Source organism: Miscanthus floridulus, chromosome 5 (assembly GCF_019320115.1).
Source record: "Miscanthus floridulus cultivar M001 chromosome 5, ASM1932011v1, whole genome shotgun sequence".
Taxonomy (NCBI): Eukaryota; Viridiplantae; Streptophyta; class Magnoliopsida; order Poales; family Poaceae; genus Miscanthus; species Miscanthus floridulus.
This window is the reverse complement of record NC_089584.1, coordinates 39,203,391-39,216,267: the sequence shown is the minus strand read 5'-3', so window position 1 is coordinate 39,216,267 and position 12,877 is coordinate 39,203,391. Positions and strand designations below refer to the sequence as shown.

At 47.8% G+C, this 12,877-nt stretch overlaps 1 protein-coding gene across 1 annotated transcript; it reads right to left on the bottom strand.

The window, feature by feature from the left end:
* Window positions 1-2,271: 2,271 nt before the first annotated feature.
* Window positions 2,272-8,383, bottom strand: LOC136449865 (protoporphyrinogen oxidase, chloroplastic-like). Its single transcript, XM_066450085.1, has 9 exons — window positions 7,924-8,383; window positions 7,645-7,830; window positions 7,468-7,552; window positions 7,221-7,368; window positions 7,063-7,143; window positions 6,120-6,291; window positions 3,324-3,483; window positions 3,052-3,155; window positions 2,272-2,781 (listed from the first exon to the last, which is right to left on the bottom strand). Exons 1-9 carry the CDS (start codon window positions 8,296-8,298, stop codon window positions 2,482-2,484), a joined length of 1,611 nt encoding a protein of 536 aa, XP_066306182.1. The 5' UTR covers window positions 8,299-8,383; the 3' UTR covers window positions 2,272-2,481.
* Between the last annotated feature and the right edge of the window lie 4,494 nt (window positions 8,384-12,877).

The window sequence follows — 12,877 nt, the reverse complement described above, 5'->3', positions numbered from 1 at the left end:
CGACGATCCTCCCATTTACGTCGCGGGCGATGGCGCGCGCACAGCCACCATCCCCACGACGCTCGATCTCGCGTTCGAGCTCCGCGCGCTCCTGCTCCAGCTGGATTCGCGCATCCTTGAGCTCCTAATGCCACGCCCTTAGCTGTTCCACTAGCATGCGGGGAAGGGCCCCCGCATCTTCTTTGACTTCATTGTTGAAGTCGTTCGGTGGGGTAGCCCCTCCCTCATGGACGCTTTCGACGCGTCCCTCGGGGGTACCTGCCATAAAATATTCTCGCGAGGGGTGATGGCTCTCCCTACTGGAGTCAGAGTCAGAGATCGACTCTGAATCTCCCACGAGAAGGTCATGGAAAGACTCGGCGACGTAATCGGCCATTCCCACAAATTCATCATCCGTGGGAGGCGGGTACATGTGCTGTACCACGAGGTGACCAACGGTCCTCGCGGCATTGCGCAGATTGAACGGGAACGCTGTCGGGGTGTCCCGGGTGAGATATTCCACAGAGATCGGCTCCCCTCCGGCAAGCTAGGTCATGACATTGGCGAAGGAGAAGGTGAGGTAGCGCACATCCTCCTAGGACAGTCGGGGTCCCAGAAAGGTGTCGAGCTGGCGCTCCAACCTCCCGTAGTCGAAGCCGAGGAGCTAGTCGCTCTTGGGGACATGGGCCTCCGGTGCGCGCAGCTGTAGCTTCTCGAGGGCTTCGATGGTTGCGACGAGGCCGGTGGAGCGAAGAAGTTGGACGAGGGCAGTAACCCACGCCAGCTCTCCCTTCGCGGTGACGATGAAGTTCAGGCTCCCGAAGCGCGCGTGCACGCCCGAGACCCAGCTAACGCTGTGGCTAGCCATCCGTGGCCTGTTGTGGACGACGAGACGCGCAAAAGGCCCCTACCTGACGCGCCAACTATCGGTGTTTCGAATCACCGGCTAGTAAATTTCTAGTTTATGCGTCTGACCCGGATGGTTGTGCTCGGAGGACACAAGGATTTATACTGGTTCGGGCGGAATGTCCCTACGTCCAGTCTGTTGTTGCTCGTGTTACCGACACTTGGGTTGTAGTAGGGGTTATAAACAGGAGAGAGAGGGAGAAGGTCCCAAGTCTCTTGTGAAAAAGAGTGAGTCTGGTTGAGCTCTCTCTCTCTCTACTATCGAGCGCCTAAGCCTTCAGCCGCTCAAACGTGTTAGATGTGTGGGGCGTCTTGCTTCCCCTTTTATAGATGAAGGGGAAGATGCAGGTTACATCAGAGAGAGAGAGATGAGGAGAGGAAGGCTTTCGGGATTGCAACGTCTTCCATCTCCTTTACACGGGTCCTGCCGGCCCTATAGATGACGATGGGGATGGCTCCACGTCGCGGCCTTGTTCGTCACTGGCACCGTACGCGGGCGTCGTCAGGTGGTCATGGCGCTCCATTCCGTCCCAACAGACGGTATGGCTAGCTGAAACCTCCGCTAGAGGCTGTACAGAAAGTAGGTAGCACAGCGCCGGCACGTCCGATGCTATTGGTGACGTGCGTCCTCAGACGTGGCTCGTCATGGCCGCGGGTCACGTTAAGACGCGCCTGCTCCCCTTCTAGCGTCAGAAGTTTGACCCTGGACTCGTACTTTTTAGACCCGTAGTGGTTGGGGACGATACGGACCTCCGTCGGGCGAGACGGAGCCCGTGCCCTCGGGGTCGGGCGAGGCGAAGCCCGCTCCCGAGGGGTCGAGCGAGGCGAAGCCCGCGCCCTTGGGGTCGGACGAGGCGAACCCCTCGCCCGAGGGGTCGAGCGAGACGAAGCCTACGCCCTCGGGGTCGGGCGAGGCGGAGCCCGCGCTCTCGGGATCGGGCGAGGCGAAGTTCGCGCCCTCGAGGTCGGACGTGACGAGGCTCTCGCCCGAAGGGTCAAGCAAGACAGAGCCCACGCCCTTGGGTCAAGTGACCCAGATCCCGTGTCCTTGAGGTCGGGCGAGACGAAGCCTGAGCCGAACAAGAAAGATATGCTCTTAACCATCAGAGGGAGTTAGCGTTCGCGGCCATTAGCTTCCTTCTTCCGGGTATCCTTGATACTAATACCCAACATGTTCCATATCAAATAGTAGTAGCAATTAGTATTACTGAGTAAAAACATTGCCCAAGATTTGCATGTCTACTCATAGCGTTTTTAATGCTTCACGCAGAAGCAAAATAATCATCCAAGGCAATCTCAGTGGCAAATTCCGTTAGCTCTTGCAGAATAGGATTTGATTTTGTTGGTACTTACAGAAAAACGCTACATGAGTCTGCACAGCTCCCGTAAACGAATGCAAAATAAGAATTCTTTTGTAGGGCAGTGACCAGAACAATCTCCTACAGAACTAAAATCTAACTAATTACTGACAGGAAAAAAAAACAGAAGTGCGATTTACAAAATAAGAATGAAAAAAACTTGTAACGCTTTTACTACTCCTGGTCTCACCTCATCTATGCAACATAACAATTAACAAGCAGCGCTCCACTTCTTTAATCACTTGTAGGCATACTTGGTCAAGAAGTCATATATTTGCGAGGCACTCTCATACGCGCCCTCAACGCATCTGCCCAGGGCAACTCCTGCAGCATAGTTCCCTCCTAGGAACAGCCCATCGTAGCCACCTCGGCCCAAGGCAGATTTTGCGGCCTCCAGAAGATCAAGATGTCCTACCAGGAACTGAGGTATGGCTTGTGGCCAAACTCGGACACCAAGGACTAAAGGGTCCACTGCTGTAGGATTTATAAGCATTTTTCGGAGGTCACGGTCAACTGCTTCTACCAGCTCACTTTCAGTCTGAAAATGAGATGGGATCATAAAAAATACAGCCAATAACAGGCAACCAAATAAAGACTATTTAAATCATACTACATAACTAGCAGCTCAAATTTTCCATGAGTTGAGTGCAGTTAGTGTTTAAACAGTGCAGTTAGTGTTTATAGTGATAATTAAAGAACAGATTAATAGTACTAAAGGTTCTATTCATAAAGAAGGGCACTAAAAAGATATATAAACACATCATAATCACAAAAAACACAGCAATAGTTTTGGCAGAGAATTGCTAACCATGGAAACAATTCCTGTGTTTGTAGCACCTCCTATGTAGTTTAGAAGTAACACCCTACCAGCAGGAGCACGATTAGGAAAGAGTGATGAGCTGTATATTGTTCCTACAAAAGCATATTACCAATAATACTGTTATATTATATCATTATCTCTATCTTGGATTAAACCTAAAAATAAAATAAAGTTAATGCTAGAATAAAAGCAAGCTGGAAAAGAAAGAAAACTGTATATATATGTTTGGAATTTTAAGACTCGATCATTGCAAGAAATACCCAATGTCTCAACTCCTTGACTACGTGGATGCAACTGGCCAAAACCCTGGAGTTCCCCATCAATTAAGCATTCTTTTCTAATTGCTTCCTTTGGATACGAAACAGTTACAGCAGCAACCGGTGGATAATAGAATCTTGATAGGGCATCAGCAGCATCACTCTGCAGAGGGTAAAGACAAAGTTCATGCCCAAATGAGGAATAATGCCAACAGATACTAATAACATGTAAATGAGACTCCCTCTGTCCATCAATGTAAGACATATTTTCTAGGAGATTTTGACCATGAATATCCCTAACACTATATTGTTAATTGCTACAAAGTCAGCACTATCTTAAAAGCGCTTTGAATACAAATCTATTGAAGAAACTTTTGTTCAATAAACACAAATGTATACCGGTGTCCATGTACGACACAGTCAAAATTACAACTTACCTGTCCAACAGTCTATCTATAACACAATTTTCAAAGTTCATGTTGGGTCCACATATAAGTATTTTTTTAATAAGCTGACCTAGGTCCAGCCCCTTCTAAGCTCACCGGCCATGCTTGACCCCACTCCACCTCGGCTAGGCTCCGCCACCCTGCTCCACCTCAGCTGGGTTGTGCCTCGCCACGCCACATCTCCACCGAACCAACCGCTAGGCCGCTCACCGCCCTCCATCGAGCGCCTCCACGTCACCTTTGCCCCACCAGCCACCGTGCCTCACCTCACTAGCTGTCGTGCCTCCACCTCCCCCTCCAGGGCCAGCCCTACCGCACTCTCCCTCCTCATCCACCACGCTGGCCGCCACCCTTGTCTTCCCTACACACACCGGCCAAGTGCGGCTAGGACGAGCTCACCTATGTGTGTGCTGCCAGGGCCAGAACCAACCAGAGCACGAGCTTGCCAGTGCGTGTGTCGGCCGGGAGGAGCTTGTCCACACACCACCAGCGGCAGACGCGCCGGGAGGAGCTCGCCCGCACACCACTAGCGCGGACACGCCGGGCCTCGCATGTCGGTGACGATGAACATGTGTGAGCCGTGCTTGTCTCTGGCCGCACTGGTGGACAAGCTCGCACCTGTGCATGGCTGGAGGCCAAACTCAACCCCACGCAGCAGGGTGGCCGAAACCCACACCAGCAGCCAGGCCATGCTCGCATCGCCCCATCGCCCAGTCATACCCTCTTCTCTCTCTTGCTTGCACTCTCCTAGGTAGACATCTTGTAGAGAGCTTAACAACCCTATTGCAGGTGCCCTAATTATTGGTCAAAACTTGCAAGATTTACTTTTTTCAAAACTAGGTCTTACATTGATGGACAGAGTACTTGAATAATAACCAACTTGGTTGGCATGCCACATAGAATAAGGAATTAAAATGTTGCCAGTAGCTAGCAATAATTATAATGGGTCAACTGGCACCGTCATTTTAAATATTGTACAAACTTGACTATTTAGTTCTTTTATTTTTCAGTTCAAATCTGCATGTCAATGTGATTAACTAAACAGTTCAGTTATTTTTCCAGCGCCCCCCCCCCCCCCCCCCCCCCCCCCCCCCCCCCGGAACTGTCTAAGTCTAGTTAGTTCCAGAGTTTTTTTACAGCTTATTTTTTCAGGACCTTGAGGATAATAGCATGGGTACTCCTCGCAAGACATTCTGTGGAACATGGTCCTATGGATAAACAAATAAATATCTTTAAAGCCATATACAGAATATAGTCAAAGAAAAAGGATTGGGATGGAGTTCTCGAAAAAATAGCAAATTGGATGTAAGCCAATGTAGCTGAATTTTTACCATCCTCTGAAGGACTTGGACCAAATTGAACTGGATAGAAGGCAACGTAATATAGAGAGTATCATAGTAAATAAACCATATAGGGGAAAAGGATATCCAGATTACTGAAGCATCACAGCAACAACCTATCAACAATGCACTTAGAACACCATCCCAACCAATGGTTGGGTCTCCTTGATAATTAGTCTGCTCATGCTGGGGAACTTAGGTCCTGGTGCTATTTCTTCTCTCTGTTTTCTTTTTTAATCATAATAATTATCTAGTTGGAAATTGTTCTCTTAAGATGATTAATTGTACGAACTGATCACTGAGGGCATTTTGTAAGGAACACAGTATAAATTTAAGAGCATAACAATTTTCTTGTATATTTGAATTATTATTTTTAAAGCCTACAAATTTTTGACAGCATAAGAAATGGTCCTGTCCACTTCAATTAGTCTGTTCGCAAAATCTTCTCTAGCTCTATCCAGGCTCAGCATTTACTCGACGCCTGGGGGATTGACCTCCCTCGAGGTATATCACACAAGGGAGAAATTTCCTTGAACTAGGGTTGAGAAAAGGTCCCAAAAAGCTAGCTGCCCAGGACGCGCCTGCAGCACATATATCTCTGTAGACAGTTACACAGCTAGGGACCTTTTTTCATGCAACACAGGATTTGAACCCTGGTCTGCCGGTAGGCAGCCTCCCAACCTGAGGACCTACCACCGCGCTATTGACGTGTTTGCAAGCTCAGCATTTACTCTCATCATTATTAGTACGAAAAACAAAAACCATAACTTTCCACAATTTTTCCAGACAAATGATCCACATGGAAGATAACAACAGTCATCTAGAATTTTGCTAGCCTTGCAGTAGTTTAGTAAATGTCAATGGACCACAGAATGGCAGAAATCATCAATCACTTAACAAGTGCAATCCCCACCCCTGACTGGTCATTTTCCAAATAAATGTTATTATACGGTATCAAGAAGCTAAAATACTCCAGTTTCTGAAAACATGAAAATTGATTAGTTTATACTTACTGAAAGTGGACGCAAAATGTTGCTAGCAACATATGACGGAATGGCCATAATAACACTTTTAGCCTGCACCGAAACAACCCCTTCTGGTGTTTCATACTCCAAAACATACCCCTTGCCATCTGATTTTGTAATGCTCGTGAGTTTCCATGATAGTTTGACTTTACTACCCAAGCTGTAAATGAAGAAATGTACAGAATTGAATAAAGGTGAGTAACGAATAGAAGAATAATCCTGGATCAGAGATCTAATATTACAATTTTTACTAGTTTGCAACCAAGTTGCAATGAACATGCACACTAACATGCTCTATAAACCATGCTTCATGGAATTTCTATGTATAGCCTTCAGCTGTATATTTGGTATTTTCAAATGTCAACATGGAGCTATCCACCTATATTGTAGTAACAGCATGAATAAGGATGGAAAGAATGACAATGCCCTAGTTAGTATTAACATTGTGCAAAGGGTAGATTCACATTCCCCATCCATGTATATGAAATGAAGAGTTATAACACGGCATTGTATGATTGTATCTGAATTACGCAAACAAGTTTGACCTAAGGCATCAATCTATCTGAACAGTCCACATGCCCCATATCTGTAACTGATTTGCTACATAAATAAATATCTATATACCTACCAATATTAAAAGCAGAAAGGATTCTTCCGTCCATCATATTTTACTTCCCACGATATCCTTGTGCACCACTCTATCTCGTCTATGACCCGGATTTACGACCCATGCTAATACGAGATAGAACAGCATGCATCTAGCCACGTTATTACAGAGTCTGATTCCAAGAAGTATTGGAACAGATGACACAACCGTAGCATATATATATCCGAGCCGCAAGTCGTCCAGGCGACAATGTAACAAGATGTACATTTCATTGCAACACATGGATATGTTTGTTAGTAAATATGCAAAACAATAAGAACAAACCTGGATGTGATGGCATTTGGAAGCATGGCAAGACCCTTCCTGAAAGATGCAACTGTCTGCCCTTTTGGCTTCGGTAGGCGGCTAAAAGAGGTTAAAACAGATCAATATGACAGAACAGCCAATTAGTGGAATAAAAACAAAATGGATCAATCGCTTACGGATCCCTTGGTGGTTTCGGGTTCTTGCCCCTCTCTTGAATAGTCTTGATGGTTCCACCAATAATACTACCTCCAGCTTCTTCTAACCGCCACACCTTCCCGAATGCAGCCTTCATGCTGAGCTTGGAAGGATCACCAGCATAGACACCTTAGGTTTACATAGAAATTGTCAAATTTTTATGGTAATCAGCTAATCGCTGCTAGTAGCAGACTAGAACAAACAGTGATAGCACACTGCAATAACCACCTGAGCAGAAAGGCTCAATGAGGCGCTCAAAGACCTCAGCACCGAGGTTGCGGCGCACGAACTCCTCCACTGACTCCTCGCGGCCCTGAAACCTTCGCCAGAAACGCTCAGCCCCATTGGCAATGGAACAATCAAAACGCACAAGATTTAGGAATTCAGCATGGGGAGAGCACGAACTAGAGGAGGCGGGCGGATGCCAAGCGCGCCTAGGCCGGCCCTGAGCTTGCCAGGGATGCTCATGAGATCGAAGAACGGGAGGTCAGCGGGCTTGGATGGCACGGGCCTCAGCTTCCCCTCCCACAGCACGAACCGCGGCGCGTTGGGGTCCCCAAAAACCAAGTCATCCTTCAGCCCGCTGTCCACCTGCGCGCGCGCATACAATCCATTGAGCATTTCAATTTCACGCCTCCGCAAGAGTCTGATTAGAAGACGCCGGGGCCCCAGCAAGGTGCGTACGGCCATGGTGAGAACGGGGTCGGATGGCTGGAAGCTGTTGGGACCCTCCTCCCAGAGGTACCCATCCTCGGGGCGCTCGACGGTGGTGATGTTGCCGCCGGGGCGGGCGCGGGCCTCCGTGACAAGCACGTCCTCGACGCCGTGCCGCGTGGCCAGCGCCTGCGCGGTGCAGAGGCCACTGATGCCGCCGCCCACGACGACGCAGTCCGCGGACAGCCGCGCGCCGGTGGAGGCCGGTGCCTCGGCCGCGCCGCCCGCCATAGCGGCGCAGCGCACGCGGAGTCCGGGTTGGCGGAGCCGCGCAGGTCTTCGGGTCCCGTTGAGTAGCGGCGCGGCCGCGGATGCAGCGGTGGCCATGGCGTTGGCGGCGACCATTCCCTGCGGCGTTGCGGAGCTGCGAGCGCGTGTGCGGCGGAGTGGATGACGCGACGGGATGTGGTAGTGCGGTTGGGCCGGAGAAAATTGGTAATGGGATTCGCAAAATTAACTTCCGAAAGATTGACTTTGTAAAATTGCCACCCAAATATGTGTAGCTTGATTTTATTATCATAATTCCTATTTAGTTCCTTTATTAATATATTTTGGGAATCCCTTTCATGCGAAAGTACATTGTTGGCCTTCTGAATGTGAAGAGATGAGATCGAGACTATTCGCATCTACGAAATTGCTCGCAAACGAAGAACCGCCGCTCGCGTGCCCTAGACGTACGCGATGCTGGGCGACCGCGACGTGGCACCGCCGGCGCACAACCACCCGTGCTCAGCGTCGCCACGTCGTCAGCCACGCTTGCCGGGACCACGGTGGTCGTCGACACGACCATGGAGGAACTCGGAGCGACCTCGGCGGCCGTCGGCACGACCACGGAGGAACTCGGAGTGAGCTCGCCACCCCTCGTTGCGGCCCTGATAGCAGACGCGCTCGGCAAGCTAGATGCAGCCCCAACATCTCAAGTCCCGCCGGGTCTGAGTCTGTCCCTCGTGGTGGATGCGCCCCCGCTGCACCTGCGCCAACCTGGAAGCCGCGCCAGCAACCAACCCGTGACTTGCCGAGATCTAGACAGAAGAGCAGTAATGTCCTTTCGCTTGGAAGAGGTTCCCAATAAATATTAACAAAGGAACTAAATAGGGATTATGGCAACAAAATCATGATACACATGTTTAGGCCAGCAATTTTGCGAAGTTAATCTTTCGGATGACAATTTTGCGAAGCCCATTGTTTGCAATGGCAAATAGTCAATTTTCTCGTTGGGCTTGGAGTTAGGGATGGCCCACTGGAACGGCACAGGTGGACTGGGAATCACATTCCCGTGCGTGATTGATTCCGTGGATATCCAATCCCTGTCAAAGTCTACACGAGACCTGGTTCGCCCCTGACGGGTGACGGAGGCCTCGAATTTTTTACAATTTAGCCTTTTTTTGAAAGTTTCTCACAAATAGACCCCTGGCGAAAAGAATTCAGAAAATGGACCCTTAGCTCGGCGCCAACGTTTCTGGCGCCGAGCTCCTAGACACGATAGATGACATGGTAGGGAGCTCGACGCCAGTCACTCTGGCGCCGAGCTTGGCGCCAAGATCTACGGTGCCGAGCTCGGTACCAGAGTGATTGGTGCCGAGCTCCTTGCATTTAACCCCGGCCCAACCTTCCTGCCCGAGTGTTCTTCCTCTTCTTTCTCCTCCCTCTCGGATTTTTTCTCTCCCCACTTCATCCTACCTCGCGAATCGGTATATTGGACCTTGAAAACCTTGATTTGATCCATAGATCTTCGAGAGCAAGGTATCCTCGCTCTCCTCCTAGTTTTTTTCGCATCGATTCGGTATATATTAGTTGGATTTTTCAATCTAAGAATCGTCATCACTTAGGGTTTCATTGTATCCCTCAATATATATATTATACAATTATTGGATGATGCCAGGGCGTGAAAAAAGCTACAAACCTAGGCGCATGTAGTTATGTTATGGGTTCATTGTTGTGCTTGTGCATCAAATGAGAAACCCTAGGTTTAGGGTTTAATGTTAACTGCCTTGGGTTCTTAGAACGAAATTGGTTGTATTGTAGTTATGGTTCTTATTGACATTTATTTGTGATGTTTTGATTTATGTTTGTTAAATTACATCCGTTTTGTTAGATGCAAGAAATGTTTCAAGAGGAGTTTTGGCGAAAACGGGGTCGTCATCGAGAATTATACCCCGACACGTCTAGCAAAGATGCCCCCGTCCCTCCCGACCTCCCTGTCCCTAACTGTGACTGTGGTTTCCAGACCCATGTTTTTCAATCGAAACATCCGGACACTGCGGCGCGTTGCTTCTACACATGCAGTCGTTTTAATGTAAGAAATTGTTTTCACTATCCTTTTTCTTTATTTGTGTAAGTATGCTACTAATATTTTGTTGGAATCTTGTTGTATAGGACCATGAGAGGTGCTTTTTCTTTCAGTGGATTGACGGTGCAGATAAGTTTGATCCTAGGTACCTCCTTTTCGACGATTGGTTTAGAGGGAGACATCCATGTCAGCACTTCAAGTGGTGGGTTCCACTCCCCCTAACCCTCCGTCAATGACGACTAAGGAGAAGCACCTAGCCACAGTTAGACGACTCGAGGAACCTCCTCTGTTCGATTGCGGAAATCGAGCTGTGATAAACCCTGAGAATACGTTGGAGTTTGTGTGTCCAAACAAGCATGAAGTAAGTGCAAAGTGTATGTGTTCAAATCTTGAGCGATATGTGTTCATGTACTAATGTCTCATTATTTAGGTGTTTTCAATGGCGAAGTGTTGTTTCAAGGAATGGTTGTATGGTTCTAAGAACCAATGGCCGGAAGAACCACGGAGGGTTAAGGAAAAGAAGAAAGAAAGGGTAATCTACAAAGCACCTCCTGTCATGTGCGAATATGGTGTTAAATCCAACTATGGCCTAGTCCCTTCGGAGCTTAGAATAGGCCATTATTGCGGCCATATGATTGAGTATGATGAGGTTCGTTATTTTTGTGGTAAACATGGAATCGTATTTTGTTTCTTTTGCTAAGACATATATGATATAATATTTCTTTTGAACAGAGCACTAGAAAATGCAGGTAGGAATGTTATGATGGTCAAGCTAAGTTCTTGGATGAACTAAAGAAGGGGCAACTAATTACACGGAAGATGGGATATGAACCTGACTACGTCAACCTATTCGTTAAAGATCACAAAGAAAAGATGCGTGAGTTTGCTAGACAGCGCGGTATTTGCAACCCGATCGATGTTGGGCTTAACAAATGGGGATTAGAGAGGCGGATGATGTTAGAGGAGGAGAGGGCAAGGAATGAGGCAAGGGAGGAGACAAGAGTACAGATGAAGGTCTTGAACGAGCATGGTGCTACATTATGTGCCAGTGAGTGTTTAAAAGCCTTTTTTTATTGCCTGATTTTAAATGTAATATAATCGTGTTGCTAACTGATTGCATTTTATATATAAAGGAATTGGTTGCAGCGAGGAACATGCCATAGAGGTGGCTCATGCAAGGTATGTGGAGAAGAAGTTAGATGAGCATAGATCACGAGCTGGTCGCACCATTCAATCACCGATTGTGTTGTTTGATAAGGGGGACGAGGATGAGGACGACACTGGTAGACTAAGTGAGCTCATTATTCTAGCAGAGGCGGGCATGCAAATGCAGGAGGCTGAGGATGACACTGGCAGACTGAGCGAGCTCATTGCTCTAGCAGAGACGGGCATGCAGGCGAAGGAGGCTGAGGACGACACTGGCAGACTGAGCGAGCTCATCGCTCTAGCAGAGGTGGGCTTACAGGCGGAGGAGGATGACGGCGCGTTCTTCACTCAGGCCGCTGCGGCCGTAGATGAAGCAGAGGCCTCTTACTATAGGCGAAAGGCAGGTCAGAGCAACACAGGTGATCCTAGCCACAGCAACAGGGTTGTGGTAGAGGACTGGTACTCGGATGATGAGTTTCTTACTCAGTACGTTTCAGACTGAGGATTTGAAAGTGCATTTGCTCCTATATCTACTGTCGACACGTACTTCTAGTATTAATATGTTGTGTAATGTGGCATAGTATTGAACTTTTTATTATGTGGTTGTTTTCATTATTTATGGTCTTAATATTCCGCTTAATGATACGGACGTATTGAAATGTGAACACTTGTTGCAAAAAAACCTAACGACGTACGGCATTATATAAATCAACACACGAAACACATGAAATGGCATGTGACTACATGTACCGAACCTGGGTATAGAGTTTCCTTTGACTAAACCTAACATGCCTTAGGTAATTAAACCAAACAACAAACACATAGATGTGGTATGTGAAAAAGATAAAGTCATCCTAGTAGTGTGGCCACATAGCAAATTGTGTTACACCTTCTCCATAGTAGCCTCTCGTTGTTGGTGGTGGTGGTGGCGGGGGTGACAGGGGAGACCCCTTGTTGTTGTGGTTAGGGCAGGTGCAATATGGATTATTGCAGAGTGCCTCCTGTAAATCGGCACCATTGTTGTTGTCGTCCTGTCCGTCGTCCTTGTAACCGCTGCTAACTTCCCTTTCTAGATCAAAGATACGGTCCTATAGGTAGTAGATGTACTCCGCATGCAGATAAATAGGTCAAGGATCGACCCACCTATTGAACCTATAGTTTTCTTCGGCCAAGGAAGACTACAATAAGTATGTCGTGTAAGTTATATACAAGAGAAATATATTGAAGAAACAAAAAGTAATAGCAATTACTCATGCTCGTGGGCATTTGAAGAAACGACGACCTCCATCTATTCCCTCGGTGAACATCTACACTAGGTAGTCCTCACCATGCATGCATTTTGGCCACTCTTCTTTCCTTTCATCGTATCCTCTTAGTGGTGCCTCTTTGGTGAAATCACTTTTGCTATCAACTGGGAACCTCTCATAAAGAGCTTCCTCAAAGAAATCAGGACCAAGAGGACCCTCCCACCCCCAGGTAGTTCCCTTC